A 17,196-nucleotide genomic window follows, 5' to 3' on the forward strand; every position below is an offset into this window, starting at 1 on the left:
ATCTTATTTGCTTTCTATCTAAAATTTTCAAAGCTCTATTGTAAAGACATTTAACCTGATTAATTATGGATTGATTTGTCTGAGACCAAATAGCTAATCCATATGCCATGTGTGATAATATCATCGAATTTAAAAACAAAAAAGCATGATCATATGTTAAACAATTTCGTATTATTCTAAAGCTGGTAAGATTTGCTTTAATCGTTTTACGCAACTTTTTAACATGACTTTTAAACTTTAACTGAGAATCTAAAATCATACCAAGATATTTTTCTTTTGATACTTGTTCTATAATCTCATCTTTAATTCTAATGTTTAATGATTCTGTTACCGGTAATTTTCTTATTGAAAAGCATATGGACTTTGTCTTTTTAGTATTTAAAGTTTAAAAAGAGGCATCAAGCCAAGCTGACACTTTCTCTAAATTTCTTGTCAACTTTTCTTCAATTTCCATACAGTTCCTACCAGATACGTAGACAACCATGTCATCAGCATACATTTGAAGACTCGCATCAGGACACACTTCTGGAAGATCATTAATATAAATGCTAAAAAGAATCGGACCCAAAATTGTTCCCTGAGGAATTCCTATATCATTATTATGAGGAACTGCCTTAAAATGATTAATGACAACACTTTGTTCACGATTTTTTAAATACGAATCAAACCATAACAGAGATTGTTTTGATATATTATACTTTGTTATTTTTGACATTAAAATATTATGATTTACGGTATCAAATGCCTTTTTCAGATCCAGGAATACTGCACCAACTTTAAATGCTTTACCGAGTGACCGCTTAATATTTTCTAATAATAAACAAGTAGCAGTTTCTGTAGAATGGTTATGTCTAAAACCAAATTGTAAAGGGTGTAAAAGATTATTAGTCTCTAAGTGCTGCAAAAATTGTTCTGATACAACCTTCTCCAGCACTTTAGAGAGAACCGGGAGAAGACTAATTGGTTAATTAGAGACTATATTAATTAAGACTATAGTTAATTATATCATCTGAATTCCCAGATTTGAAAATAGGCTTTACCAATGCTTTTTTCCAACTATCAGGGAACTGCCCAGTTCTGATAGAAAGATTAATAATATGGGCAAGGGGCTTAACTAAAACACTTCCATTTTTTGGACATACATTTTTATAAGGCAGTGTCAAGATTATATATATAGCTTTAGAATATGTAGTATTTAATTCATTAATAATTACAGATTGATCCACTTCCTGAATTTCAAATAATTTAACATCATCCTCTATATTCTCATTCTCTGAATGAGATCAGTCCGCTGTTTAGTCAGGTTTTGCCGTCCCATAGCGCAAAGTCACATGACTTTTTTAATGCGCTTGGAGGAATTTATTTGCAAAATGCATTTCCATCTCCCATTATTTGCATCAACCCTTTTTCGCACAAGTCAAAAACCACCTCAAGTGATCGTAAAAACTTTTTTGCGAATTAAGGGATTTTTATTCTAAATTTGGTGTTTCCATCACTCGTTTCTCATACGATACTTCAAAATGCGCATTAAAATAGGGTGATGGAAACATAGCTAGTGATAGAAGGCAAAAGAACTGACAGGCAGACTTTAACTAACTGAATTGGAAGTGGATCGAGTTGACAGGTGGTTGATTTAGATTTCAGAATAACTAAAGTTATCTCATCTACTGTAGGATGCTGGAAAGTTGAGAGAACAGAATTAAATGACTGTGTAACACTGATGCAAGAAGAACGTACTAAATCTGAGACCAACAAAGACTGATGAATATTTTCTGTTTTTGCACTAAAAAAGTAAACATAAATGTGTGGCAGCAGGTTACACTGAGCATGTAATAAAAGGCCTGTATGTGTCTCTGCAGACTTGCACAGGGTCATAGTGGTCCTGCTGCCTCTCAGCCTGGTGCTGCTGGTCTTTGGGGGGATCTTCGGTCTGGTGGCGTCTTTGGCTCAGAGCTGCACTCTTCTCACCTGCATCGCTGCATACTTCCTCATCTGCAGTGAGTGCCATTAAAAGCTACACAACATTTATTGGACACTCACATCAGCTGAAATGAAATGAGGTCTCAGCGGTGATATCGCTGGAGTTTGTGTTGTGTATAGGTCAGTGAGAGATGGAATAAAACACAATGGAAATGAAAGAAAACAGAAAATGTCAGGTTCTCCAGCTGAGTGCAGCTGTTAGGTGAACTGGTCTCACACAGCGAGGGGTTTTAACAGATATGAAGGTTTTTAGCTCAATAATACATATCCACAAAGCCTGCAATAATGAATAGCAGAAATATTGAACGGATTTATTTGTTGTGTTTAATGTGTTTAGAGAATTTATGTTCTTATCCTTAACCCAATTATGTTCCAGGCACAAATATATAGGAGTGTAACGGTAAACATATTCATACCAAAATCTTTTGGTATGGGTCTTTTGGTTTGTCATGCATGTTTACTGACCAAATTCAGAGTTGTTTTATCCAATGCAAGTCTGGACCTTCTGTTTGTGTGGAGCATAATTTGAAACTCAAAGTTTCCCCCGCTATTATTTGCTATTATGTGACATATTCATATATTTTGATGTTGTGAATGCATATGAAAAATACCGGACAGAGAAAAGTGCACAATCCAAGTTTTGAACATGAGTAGTGCTTCGATCTAAATCACAAACCAACACAGCTTTCACAGCGTGTGTTGTTTATTTGCATTTAGACATGTTTTGCTCAGCAGAACTTATATCTTATAGTTGTGTCCTTATCTGTGAATGTTAGAAATTCACACAAATAGATTATGCGCAAAGGCTCATCCTGACAACAATTGAGCCTCCATTAAACTTCACAGTATTCAATGAAACAGCACAGACATCAAACAGGAGCAAAATAATTCTGACTAAAATATAATTTTTTTCTCAGATGTTCAGGACATGGTGCTACTGGATCCACACAGGCATATAAAGTAGACATTTTGCACTATACCTCTGCTGATTACTATAGAGCTTCTATACATTACAAATTCAAAAGCTGCAATGAGATATTATGATTTGTTTTTGACATTCAGTCTAATAATTGTTTACAATTCAGGAGACACCACATGACAGCAATTAATGGTTTACTTAAGTGCCTTGCGAATGTATTCATAACCCTTCATTTTTTTCACATTTTGTTTTGTTGCTGCCTTATGTCAAACTGCTTTAAATTAGTTTTTTCCACAACAATCTACACTCCATACACCATAATTGCAAAGCAAAAAACTGGTCTTTAACATCTTTGCATATTTATTAAAAATAAAAAAAATTAAATGATTCCATCTGGGACAGTTGAAAGCTCAGAAACAGGTTTGTGTCAATCCACACATCTGTGGTAGAGTTCAGAAAAAAAATTATCCTTCATTGAAGGGTCACAGAAGCATGTAGTCTCTTACCCTTAATGGAAGAACTTTGAAACAACCAGGACTCTTCCTAGAGCTGGCCTCCTGGCCAAATTGTGCAATTGATGGAGAAGGGCTTTGGTTAGTGTGGTGACCAAGAACCTGATAGTAACTCTAGTTGAGCTCCATGATCATATGTGGAGATAGGAGAAACCTACAGATGGACAAACATTACTGCAACACTCCACCAATCCAGTCTATATGGCAGTGTGGCCAAACTCAATCCTCTCTTCAGTTAAGACACATGAAAACACACTTGGAATGTACAAAAAAGCACCTAAAGGACCCTCAGACTCTGAGAAACAAGATTCTCTGGTCTGATGAACCTCAATTCTAAGCATCATGTTTGAAGGAAACCAACTCTGCTCATCACCTGCAGAGTACCATCCCAAAAGTAAAGTGTGCTGATAGCAGCCTCCTGCTGTGGGGCTGTTTTTCAGCAGCAGGGACTGAGGGACTCGTCAGAGTAGAAGAAACACTCAGTGCAGCAAAATATAGAGATAGCCTTAATGAAAACCTAGTTCAGAGCATTCAGAACCTCAGACTGGGCAGAAGGTTCACTTTCCAACAGGACAATGAACCTAAGCACACAGCAAGAGTGGCTTATAGACAACTCCGTGAATGTCCTTAATTGGCCCAGCTAGAGCCTGGGCTTGAACCCAATCAAATATTTCTGGAGAAACCTGAAAATGTGCATTTGCTCCCATCCAACCTGACAGAGCTTGAGAGGTTAAGAGATGAGGAGAAGAATGGCAGATAATTGCCAAATGCTGATGAGCAAAGCTTGTCGCATCAAACAAAAAAAGACTTGAGACTGTAAATGGGCTTCAGCTAAATATTTAGTTATAAATATTTACTTATTTCAGTTTTTTATTTTTAATAAATTTATGAAGTTGTGACAATTCTGTTTTTGCTTGGTCAGTATGGTGTATGGAGTGTAGATTGATGTGGAAAAAAGTAATTCCTTAACTGTCACCGTTCCGTATACGGGATGCCCAAGTTTACTTCAATATATTACAATTAAATCCTAATCTAATCATGATAAACTATATATCGTTGGAAAGGTCTAAGACTTCTAAATTGATATTTTACCACTGTTTGTTGTTAGAAATTATGTAGGAACAGTAATAGATTAATTTTGGACAAGAGTGCATCTCAAAACATATACATCATAACAGGAGTTCAGATCTTTGTCACAAAAATTATTTTTTTCGTTTCCTTTTTCCCTAATTTTAGATTACATGTTTTAGTAATCATCATAAATTATATATCATTTGAAAACCTCGAAATTCATCCTGTGAAAACCATTTTGATATCGGACATTGCGTTACCATGGAAATGATACTTTAAAATCTTTTAGCGGACTCCTCCCCCTTAGTGGGAGGTGTTATATTCCAGAAGTATTACGGTCTTTTAGAATCAAAACTTTTCATAATCTTGACAAAATACATATCGTTGGAAAGGTCTGAGTCTCAAGATTCCATATTTGGTGGTATATTTTGTCATAGATGTAATATTGAGAGAGAAATTGATACATTTGTGATAGAAAAATGCATCAAAAAAATTCAATGGAGTTTGGATGGCACCCAGTGGCTGTTCGTGGTATAACACCTAAACAAAATTGCATAGGAACGTAATTTTTTTTATATCAACTTCAAATTTGGAACACAACTTATTTAGACATATGGCTTTAATTTTATAGCAATTTTGGGTTAAAACATTTTATAAAATATTTATTTTATGTAAAATAAAATAAAAATAGTACAGTACATTTTCTTTGCAGTAAATTTAAACTTCTATAACTTTTTTATACTTTCATTTTGGAATGATTTCACTTCTGCAATAATCTGCAGATTGTCTTCTTTAAAAAGAGACCAATCTTAGGTCTGTATTCAAAAGCGTTTATGAATTATAACAATTTAAAATTGAAATTGAAATCACGTCTATGTTCAAAAAGGGGGGGGGGTAACAGTTAAGAGGTTAAATACGTTTATCATAAGGCAGCAACATAACAAAGTGTGAAAAAAATGAATACTTTCGCAATGCACTGTATATACCTGTAATCAGCAGATGTTGCTCTTGTGTCTGTAAAGGTATTAAACTATAATAAGAACATCAGCATTTGATTCTGTCTTGAATGACACATAATTAATTCACACCCTCATTACACTTTGTCATCATTTCTTCTTATCACAATAACTGAAATCATGAGATTGGGACCGGATGTGTGCTGCAATATTTTGAGTTATTGTAGAACACATCAAAATATAAATGGGAATGACATACATTTTTTTTGTCAATAGAATATCTCTGTTTATTCTGTCCTCAATATTATTGTGATAGTATGTTTGTGATAGGATATGATGATGGTAATGGAGTGTAGTTTGGGCTCTTTTGCAGCACTGTAACAGGTGCTTGTGTTCCAGCCTGAGCACAACAGAAAACTGAAGTGCTGAATTAAGGGAGGGATGGAGCAGAGAAAAACACTGGGATCTGTAGAGGTTGAAACCCTGAGGTCAGCGAAGACCATCACAGCTTTTTATTTGTGTTCTGTTTTTAGTTCCATTGAAAGGGGCTCCTGAGTTGAAAAAATGACTATCCTGCCCAAGAACACAGAAGGGTGTATAGTCTCTATAAATGTGAACTTTGCACAGCATTGTATGATAGTATAGTTTAGTTTCCTTTGCTTATGTAGTAGATTTTGATATTGCTGAGGTAAATTGTTGCTGTATTTGTACCGATGAGTGTTTGGTTCATAAGGACTGAACATTACCCACAACTGATGGATTAAAGAAAAAATGGTGGAAGGATTGAAGCCTCACAGGAGATTATGTACATGAGTGATCTTGTCTGTAAACATCCCTGATAGCAAGAGAGCAGATGAAAACCATTGAATCAATGTTAAAATGGTCAATGTTAATTGCATTGAATCAATATCACTGACAATGAAAACTTAGCATTACAATACAAGAGTCAAGAGCCCAACTAAAGCAAACACTGATCACAATAATGGTGGTTTGTTGAAATGTCAAAATTGTTCCAACATTAATTGCGGGTGCAAACGATTCAATGCAATTAACACTGACAAATCAACCATTTTTAACATTGATTCAGTGGTTGCTTGTTATCAGGGATAGCACTTTTCAAAAACACAGACATGAGGATCCCTCTGGAATATGATGACATGACAGGAGAAGATGGTGATAGTGATTCCATCTGCTTTTGCCTCGCAAACATTTGCTGTCCTCCACAAACATGAATTGCAGCTGCGCATCTCCTTTCATGACACTGATGAATTAATCTGCAGAAGTAGCATCTAATCAAGCACCATCTCAAAGCCCTCGCTAATGCCGAGTTCACACTGCACGATTTTCAAAGTCGTCGGGTCACCGTGGTTTTTCCGATTTCAGGCATCTGTCGGCGATTTCGCAAAACCTGTCGGCGAGTGAAAAATTGGGCTAAAATCGTGCAGTGTGAACTCGGCATAACATTTAGGATTCTTTCATCAATTAATTAAAGGCAGGAGTGCATCATCAGACGCTGTGTATCTTTAACTCAGTTCAGCTCTCCTGACACACTTAGTGTAACACTGTGAGTGTTGCAGATTTTTTTTTTTTTATTTAGTATAAAGAGCAGTTCACGACCTCCAGGCTGTCTGTGCTTCTGAGAGCCGATTCATCCCTTTGGTTTTAAAACATCTCTTCTTGCATCAGACAGTGAAAAAGATGTTTGTGCTTGATAATATTATTTGTGCACTTCAAATCTTATATTTTTAAAACGGAAAGTAAGAATAAATTTAATTTGCTACCTATTAGATTGTGTTTTATTAACGCCTACGCCTACCCCTTACAGTAATGCAAATACAGTCATTATTGTTGTTTAGCGTGACAAAAAATTACACAATATTAGTGTGCGCATTCCCAGTAGACGCAGCTGTATCCCATCTAGCCTTCACTGATTAGAACCCCATTTCCAAAAAGAGTTGACATTTTGTAAGATGAAATAAAAACAAGATTATGTGATTTGTTAACTCTCCTTTAATTATTTAACTTACAAAACTACAGAGAAAAAGATTTCAAATGTTTTCACTGACCAATTTGATTGTATTTTGTAAATAACTTTTTTGTAAAAAATAAAAAATCTCGTACATAATATTGTGAAAATATTCAGGGAATCTGGAAAAATCTCAGCCCATATAGCGAAAGTCAGGAAACCTCTGTTGAATGTGCTTAACCTTCGAGCTCTCAGATGGCAGTGCATTAGAAAGCATCATGCTGTTGTGCTAAATACAGTCACTTGGGTTCGGGAGGACCTTGAAAAACTGTTGTCACTTAACACAGCCTGTCACTGCTTCAAAAAATGCAAATTGAATCTCTCTTACGCACAGAGACAACCATACATCAATCCTATACAGAGATGCTGCTAAATGGTCCGAAAAATGGTGGAAATGTGTGCTTTGGTCAGATGAGTCCATGTTTCAACTGGTTTTTGGAAAAACAGACATTGAGTTCTCCATGCCAAAGACGAAAGGGATCATCCAAACTATTAACAGTGACAACTGCAAAAGCTTCATCTGTCTTGGTATGGGGTACATCAGTGTCCATGTCATGGGTGACTTGCATATGTGTGAAGATACCATTGAGGCTGAGGCATATAGTGGGATTGTACAGAGACATGCTGCTATCAAACTGACGTCCATGATTATTAGAGTGGGACAATGCCAGGTCTTATTCTGTATGTGCTACAACAGTGAGGTTTCATAGACATAGAGTGGATGTGCTTGACTGCCCTGCCTGCAGTCCAGATCTGTGTCCTTTTGAAAATGCGTGGTGTGTCATGAAGAGGAGAATATGACAACGATGACCAAGGACTGTTGAGCAGCTTAAGTCTTGTTTCTAGCAAAGGTGATATAAAATAGCTGCAAACATGCCTTTGCCCCAACTTTTTTGGAGTGTGTCACGCCATCAAAACCAATTTGTTTTCATTTACAAAATACAATTCAAAATGTACAATTACAATTAAGGTCAGTGAAAACAGTAGTTATATAATAATACATCTGAGCTTATTTACTGACTCCTTTGTTCATATCCTTTCCTCTCGAGTGCTCTCTATTAATGACTGTGCTGAATGTAGCACAGCGTCTGGTTTATAATTTGTTATTCTCTATTTTTGTCATGATTGCGTTAAGGTTTATTAATTACAGTACTCTGTGTTATCTATTTCTATAGTTTATCATAAGAAAGGAGAAAAATCTAAGATTCATGAAAAAACATTCGTATCTTATTCTCTGCAGATGCAATTTTCGTCTTTGTGTAAATTACTGTCAATTATTCACCACCAAATTTGGGTCAGAATTTCGTCCAACTAGAAAAAATATAAAATGAATTGTTTTTCTTTCTATAGCCATCCATCTACTGTCAATTTCTTTGACAAGCACAGAAGCAAACTCCACATCAGCTTATGTCAGAAAAAAACAATGCATTATTTGAGAAATTACTGATGTTTGATTGCAAAGCAGCAGGAAAACCTCTCTTCTGTTCTTCCTGTCATGTATCATAAGTTATCGTGAAAGGTCAGGGCTTCGCTGAGCTTCATGTAAGTGGGTTAATTACAGCAATGATGACTGAGTTCAAGCGGTTCCTTCAAGCAGGTCTTAAGGAAAGCACACATCTTCCTATTAATACTCCCACCACTAACCTGTGTGACTGTCATATTCTGTGCTTGTGCACTACTGAGTTTCATTCTAAAGAAAAAAACTCATTTGCTTATCCTCTCTGTATAGGACATGATGAATCAGGCCATTAGAGCTTTCACATGGAGGCTGTTCAAAATCCTGCTATGCCACAGAGCACCACTCACATAGCTTCCATTAAATTACATCATATTGTCCCAAATTGTTGTTGAAAAGGTACTGCCCCAGTGACAGCTTTTGCACCTTTTTTCTGAGAGTGCAGGAATATCATACAGATAAATTTGGCAGAACCAAAGTCTCAACTGTTGTCATACATACAGTAGCTTTAAATACTATGTAACACTATTTAATCTTTTTCTGCTAACTGAAATTTCATTAAAGGGGTCCTATTATGCTTTTTCACTTTTAAAATTTTAGTCGGTGTGTAGTGTGTATGTTTGGGTATAAAAAAGATCTAGAAAGTTACAAATCTCAAAGTCCACTCCAAAGGGAGATATTTCGTTTTTTAAAAATCCCTTTTCAAGAACTACAACGAACGGCTCGTTTGGACCACAGCGTTTGTTTTTTTCGGGCTTTGTGATATCACAATATCATTAAATATCATTAAAAATAATTAAAAAAAAAAAAAACAAGCGAGGTTGTGGTTAGAACGTTTGGTTGAGTGAGTGCATCAGATGAGACAATGAAGAAGAAGTGCTGCTGCAGAGTTAGTGCATCAGAGAAAACGAAGAAGAAGAGCTGCTGGGCTGTAGCTTAACATTTTCGGCATGTCTAGAACAATTCTTACAAGTATAACACGACGTAGCTGGGCGCCGCGGACAGACGCCGAACAGCACCGCCGGTGTGCCTACACTTATAGAAAATAATGTATTTGAATTTTAAAGATCTGGCGTGATGCTGCGCTTCTCGTCCGGTGCGCGACCGCCTAAAACGCTGTTTTTTTCACCTCCGTGCCAAACGTCTTTGTTTGGGCTTCCGAAAGCGGATGATGTCAGGAAACAGTGGTTGCAATTGATTTTTTAACTCTGTCCCAGAGCATTATAACCCCAATTTGCTATTGTGTGCTGCGCAATTTACTGAGGACAGCTTCCACAACATGAGGGAGTACAGTGTCGGATTCACCAAAAAGCTTTTGTTGAAAGACAGAGCAAGGGGCGGGGCAGTACTGAAACACCGTCTAAGCTGTTCGCCAATCACAACGCACTGGGACAGCTAACCAATCACAACACATTTTGTTTTTCTGAAGGCGGACCTTCATCAAAGCCGGAACGAATCGAGCCGTTTGTGCCAGGATGGGGAGAAAGGTATTTTAATAATGTAAAATATGTGAAAAATAATGCGTTTTTCGAACCACCAAGCATGAGAGCATGTTCTAGACACCCCCAAAACAAAATCAAGACTTTGTAAAAGAGCATAATAGGACCCCTTTAAAGCACTTTCTTGTTTGATAAGAAAGTAACCTGAAAGACCTGACGTGTCGCTAAGCACTTTTGCACGTCAAAGAACATTGGCCTGGATTTTAGCGTATGCACACTCTAAGATCAAATCTGTGCATATGCACGTTTTTATAAATGAGCCCCCTGGTCTCCCATCTTATCCAAGCTGGTTAGGCAGGTTAGTAGTGGTGGTTTTAGTGGGTTTCAAGCACTTGTCATGTGGTTAGGCTCAGAGACTAGCTGGCTTCCCTGCTAAATTGGCTAAAAACAATTTGGTCAGATTAGTAACCCAGCTTGAGAATAGTCAACAATCTTTTGTTGTTTGCTTCAACAGGTTTGAATACATCATTTTATGGCCTTTTATGAGAACATTTTTACATGAAAAGTACTGATAAGTCTGTTGCTATCTGGTTGTTTAGTGAGTGAATGGAGTGTAATGACAGCTCTTTGTCCACAGGTCTGGTTACGGTGTCTGGTGTGAGCATCTATATCAGTTACTCTCAGCAGGCTTTGGAAGAGCTGCAGCACATGGTGGATATTGAGTCACTGTCTCACGTCCACATGTCCTTCGGCTGGTCTCTGGTCATGGCCTGTCTGTCTTTTTGCCTGGAGCTGCTCACGGGGATCCTGCTCATGCTAGCAGCCCATCTCATTCACCGTCAGTGCCAGCATGAGCCTGCTGCAGTGCTCACCATGAGCCAGAGTTCACCACAGCTTCTGAGACTGCAGTGATGATGATCATTTCATCTACAGCCTTATCAAGAAATGAGTTTGTGCTGCATCAAATTTAAAATAGAGAGTGCCGGGTGGCAAATGAGACAGCTGCATCAATTATTGAATGAGAGTGCTTATTAGAGGACTCCAAAATTTGTCTGCATCACTCAGGTGTGTCAGTGCAATCACCAATGTCATGTGTCATGAATTTACTGTATATAACATGATGAATCGAGCCATTGCAGCATCTCTAGGCTATATAAAGTTGGGTTTCTGCCACTGAATAAAAAATAAAACAAGATAGTTGCAACTTTTTATCTCACAATTCTGACTTTTTTTTTCTCGTAATTGCAAGCCAAGACCTCTATCCTGTTTTTAAATTATAGTGTAAACAGATTTACTTGTGACCACACCAATAATTTTACATTTTATACAAATTTTAATACAGATTCTGCTTAATATACACATACAACTTTTTCATACTGAGATTTAATACATTCAATTGCTGTTTTTTTTTTATTAATGGTTATTAGAAAACTGCTCTGTTGTAAAACTGTCATACAACTTACAGTAACAGTCATTTCATTTACCATCTACTGTATAAGCCATCTTGAAGTACCATAGTAAATATTACTGATGCCTAGCAATATTCCCTTAATGTTGTATGTTATATCTCATTTTATCTCTTAACATAATATTATGTATGGAGTTTTTCTATGATCTGTACTGTCTGATCATTACTACGCAAACTCTGGCATACATAAAGATACTTTGCAAGGCATATACCAATTTTAAATGAAGTTAGTTATAATTATGTTTTCATTTGTGGTAATTACATTTATCTCTCTAGGGCTCAAATTTGATTGAATGTCCAAGTCGCACCATGTGAGCTCAATTCAAAAATCAATTTGTCACTAATTAATCAATTAATTTAGGAAACAAATTTAAAAAATGTGTCCTAGGAACAGGGTGGCTGTTTTCTTGAGTGCTTAGAAATAACATAGTTATATCAATTTTCATTCCAGTTTCCAAAAAAAGGAAGGCTTCTCTGAATATTGGACATTAGTCCAGAGTGTAATATGCTGTATTATTTTGCAGGGAAATATAGGTGTGTTACATCAGTGTTATAAAGTAAATTTGCATAGCCCATACAGCAGTAGTGACCAGGTGGCTGTAAATCTCTGATTGCTGCATTGGAGGCAAAAATAGATGCAATCAAGACAGCATTAAATGTCAAACCCACTCTGTTAAGTGAAAATAAAGGATGGTAAATGGTCTGGTGATGAATGTGCCTGAGCGCAGTTTTAAAGTTTCTCTTAATCACCTATACTATACAATTAATTATATGAACAAACAATCAAGTCAAATATATATATATATATATATATATTTAATAATAATTTTCTAAAATATAAATGTAGTTGCTTGGAGATTTTTTAATGGCTCATGTCAAAAGAGCGTGATGAGTTTTGACCACATTTAATGATTTTGTAAATGTAAATGTGTTCAGCTGTACAAGAAATATGCAATGTCACATCGCAAATAACCATATACATCACTTTGACAGGGTAATTAAAGAATTGTGCTGCGGGTTCTTTTCTTTTTCTTAGGCTCTCACAATGTGAAAAAACTACAGCATACCTTGTGTTCTTGCTCACTTGAGTTAACGAAAAATAACTGATTATTTCTCACATTCTTTTGCTGAATTACACTTGGAATTTACAGTACTTTCTCTTACTTGTCCACCTGAACAGAATATGGAAATGTTTCAAAACATACTCTTATATAATATGTAAGTGGTGATTATCATTTTGTGTGTATAATGCCTAGTGCACACTATATGATTTATAATAGTTATTTACGACTGGTGCTTGTCAGACTGTATGAACATGATCCCAACTATAAGCCATTTTGGACGGTAGTATCTTAGTTGTCGGACTATAGACTAGCAAAAAGCCCAGTGTTAAATTAACTCTACCGGGAGTTTGAGTCCCCACTCAAGAGTGTTAAAATTAACACTGAAGTAGTGTTAAAGTTAATCAGATAATTAAGTCATTAATTGAGTGATGATTGACCATTATTGAAGACACCTGATGTTAACAAGCAGAAAATCTCAATTTGTAAGTCACCGTTATAGTGATCTGTGTTTGTATTAGTTTGGTTATAACATTCCATTTTATGTGGCTGCTGTAACTGAGTTATACCAGCCAGACAGGCCAAGCAAATGTCATCAGGTGGTGATGATTATGTTTTAACATAATTGTCATTTGTCCTGAATCACTGAATTGCGTCATCAGGATTTATACTACTGATGGTCGTCATAGGAGAAGCCTACAGATTTTTTGATTGCTTAGAAAAGTAGCAGTACCTCTCCTCAACAAGCCACATTATTTGATAAATCATTAATGTCCAGAACTGGAGTGTAATGAGTTATGCCAAAGCTCCTTATAAGGCAAGTCTGTTCACTCAGCACTTCTTACAGAAGCTCCAGTGACGCTGCCAAAACAGCAAGAAATGAAGACCAAGAGATATCTTACTGATTAGTCATTGGCTCTTTTATTTGCAAGGAAGGACTTTCAGGTGCTTCTCAATAGTGAAATTGATGCTTACTTATTTCCCGATTTGTTAATATTTACTATGAGTTTTTTAAATGAACAAAAACATAAGGACAGATTCCTTGAGTACAGCTGGTAACACTTTGAAGTGACTCATGAACGATCAAGAATTTTACCTTTGGTATTATATACTTTTTGTGATTAGTGGAGGTTCACCAATAACAAAAAGAATACAACTCAAAAGCAAAATACTAAAAAATAAATCATATTTTTTCTGCTTCTGTATCTACTGTTCTAGATCCAAGCCAGAGAATCTGCTTTAAAGACACCAGAGGAACAAACGCTTTCTCATGCGGATATATGTTGTATAGCTTACCATTCATTACCATTTCAAGAAGAACACATCTATGGGGCTGAGCAATGAGGAAAGTTTTAAAGGAACACAAACCAGTTAAACTCTGCGGACCCGGATATGGGTCCAAAGTCACGTTAAAAATGTGTATGCTTCATTTGCATAGCCTTCCTTATATGGTATCAGCCAATATATGGGTTCATTTGAAAGCTTGGAGTGTCTTCTTTACAAAGAATACCATTCCTTTTGGTTTTTATATTCATAAAGCAGTAAAATTAAGCTTAGAAATGTATTCGTCCCACACACAATTTTCCGCCTAGCCATTGCGAACTTTTTTTACGAAGAATGTGTATTTGATATATTTTTTACAATAAAGTCAAGTCATATATCACAAGAAAGCTCTCATTCTCAGGTCTATGCTCATAATTCGATCTATGATTGTCAATTTTATTGTGTGACAATCATAGATCGAATTATCTTCAATTGAATTGCGATGAAAAAAAAACGGAACTTTTTATTGTGTAACATTTCTACTCGTAGCACTGCTTCAGTTAGCCGCAAACAGCCACAAATATCTATAAACTATAAACGAGAGGCGCGGCCGTGGTCACTTCACTGGTGCTCGCCTCATCATCACTGTGGCCGCTGCTGTTAAATATTCCTAACTTCTTTTTGTTTGTCCGACACCGAGGTGCACCATGAATGAAGGATCCGCATCCCGCCATGACCCTCGCACTCTGCCAACTCGATGTGCTTTCATTTTAATTTTAATTTGTAATAAACACCTCTCTGAGATTGTCTTTGTCAGATCTCCACTGTTTTTGTTCGATCAGTTACATATTTTAATTGCATGTGCATTTTTTTTTTATTTATGCCTCCACTAACCCTTAAATGCATGAATGTTTCGCCAATTATTATTACATATTCGGGTCTTTAGCGACCCGGACCTATATAGCTATACAGCACGGATGGATCTTTAACTGCTGCAATAGCAAAAAAACTATCTTGATATTTTAAGAACAATTACAGAAGACTAAAATAATGCATATTTTGTTACCTTTTGAAACTTAAAAGGGTTCAATTTGAGCAGATGATTTTACCATCGCTGTCATCGTCAGAGCGCACTTACACACTGCAGTACATTCAGCATCTGGCTCATATTCACAATTTCAACCATATTCTCAAAACTATCGTTTTCAATTACTTCATATTCAATATTTTGATCACTGGCAGCTTATTCACCACATCCAGCATCAAATGACAGTGACATTTATATTTCATTGCGTATAGTAATTGCTCTGCAGTAAAGCCATTCAAACCACTTAAATTTTTGCTGATGATATTCGTTTGTTTTATGCCTGAGGTAATTATGAGTGAAACGTCAAGTCATTATTGTGTATCAAACAATGCCACCTAGAGGAAAAAAGATACATTGCAAATATTGAGTCATCAGATATGTAAATATAGTTGTGCAGGAAAAAAATACTTACACATTTAAATACCTTGGGTCTCTAGCGACACTATACAATTTTTACAAAAAATTTATCAGAAAACTGGCAGTCTTTTATATTTTACTATTTTATTCTTGTTATATTGTTTATAATTAATAGATTGAGGAATACTAAGAAAGTTGATGTCTAACGTTAAAAAATGAAGGAGGGAGAGGGTAGAGAATGATGAATACCTTGGGTCTCTAGCGACACTATACAATTTTTACAAAAAATGTATCAGAAAACTGGCATTCTTTTATATTTTACTATTTTATTCTTGTTATATTGTTTATAATTAATTGATTGAGGAATACTAAGAAAGTTGATGTCTAACTTAAAAAAATGAAGGAGGGAGAGGGTAGAGAATGATGTCCCGGGTCGCTAAAGACCAGAGGTATGCATTTAAGAGTTAAGTTTAAAGTTAATCCATAATTGAGATTTAAATCTGAGTTTAAAGTTATGGTGCAACAGGATTAAAGTTAATCTTAAATATAACTTAAATCCGATCAAAATGATTGGTTAAAATGTAAACCTGCTTATTTTAAAAGGTTTGAAGTTTAGTGCAACAGAATTATTAGATAAACCTTAATTTAATCTAAATTTAAAATTAATCATTGCAAACCATTCAGCTATAATTTGAAGAAGAAAAATGCACATAGACCTAATGTCTGAAGTGAGCAGGTGGCAACAGGCCTAATGATCATTTAAAATATAATTTGAAGAAGTGTTTCTTTCACAAAATGAGTATTATAGTTTAAAGTTATGGTGCAACAGGATTAAAGTTAATCTTAAATATAACTTAAATCCGATCAAAATGATGGGTTAAAATGTAAACCTGCTTATTTTAAAAGGTTTGAAGTTTGGTGCAACAGAATTATTAGATAAACCTTAATTTAATCTAAATTTAAAATTAATCATTGCAAACCATTCAGCTATAATTTGAAGAAGTGTTTCTTTCACAAAATGAGTATTATATATAACTATAAAATATAGGCTTCTCAATTTTTCTCCCTCTTCACCAAGCACTCATGTCACTTCCATTTCTTTCAGGATAAATGAATGAATTCACGTGTTGTAAATCAGTCTGTAGGCCAATAGCGCACACAGACTTGAATTCAAAGACTCGAGATTTACTTGTGACTTGCAAAACAATGACTTGGTCCCACCTCTGCTAGTTTGATGGTACTTTAAATGAACTTTTGCGTGACTCTATGCTTTCTATTCGAGTGCATGATGTGTCATTAGTGTTTAGAGTTTTACACAAAATGTTTAAGAGCTGGAATATGTGTGAAAACGGGTGAATAGTGTTAATTAATTATTGTGTTTTGGTACATGATTCAATGGTTTGAAGCATTTTGCTCATTATATGGTAAGTACAAAACTGTTAAGCATGGTAATCAAAAGCAAATTCACACTTTTTTTTTCAATCACTTACAGGCTAAAACTCATCGTTTTTAGCCTGTAAGTGATTGAAAAAAAAAAAGTGTGAATTTGCTTTTGATTATCATGCTTAACAGTTTTGTACTTACCATACTTTGATGATTAG

At 35.6% G+C, this 17,196-nt stretch overlaps 1 protein-coding gene across 1 annotated transcript in view; it reads left to right on the top strand.

Moving 5' to 3' along the window:
* Positions 1-11,340, top strand: part of LOC107552107 (transmembrane protein 235) — a 27,087-nt gene extending 15,747 nt beyond the window's left edge. Inside the window, exons 3-4 of the mRNA XM_016233934.1 lie at positions 1,860-1,997; positions 10,997-11,340. Coding sequence (XP_016089420.1) covers positions 1,860-1,997; positions 10,997-11,271 — 413 coding nt within the window. The 3' untranslated portion in view covers positions 11,272-11,340. The remainder of the gene's footprint in view (positions 1-1,859; positions 1,998-10,996) is intronic.
* The last annotated feature ends 5,856 nt before the right edge of the window (positions 11,341-17,196 follow it).

This window comes from Sinocyclocheilus grahami, unplaced genomic scaffold (assembly GCF_001515645.1).
Source record: "Sinocyclocheilus grahami isolate Dianchi unplaced genomic scaffold, SAMN03320097.WGS_v1.1 scaffold441.1, whole genome shotgun sequence".
Classification (NCBI taxonomy): domain Eukaryota; kingdom Metazoa; phylum Chordata; class Actinopteri; order Cypriniformes; family Cyprinidae; genus Sinocyclocheilus; species Sinocyclocheilus grahami.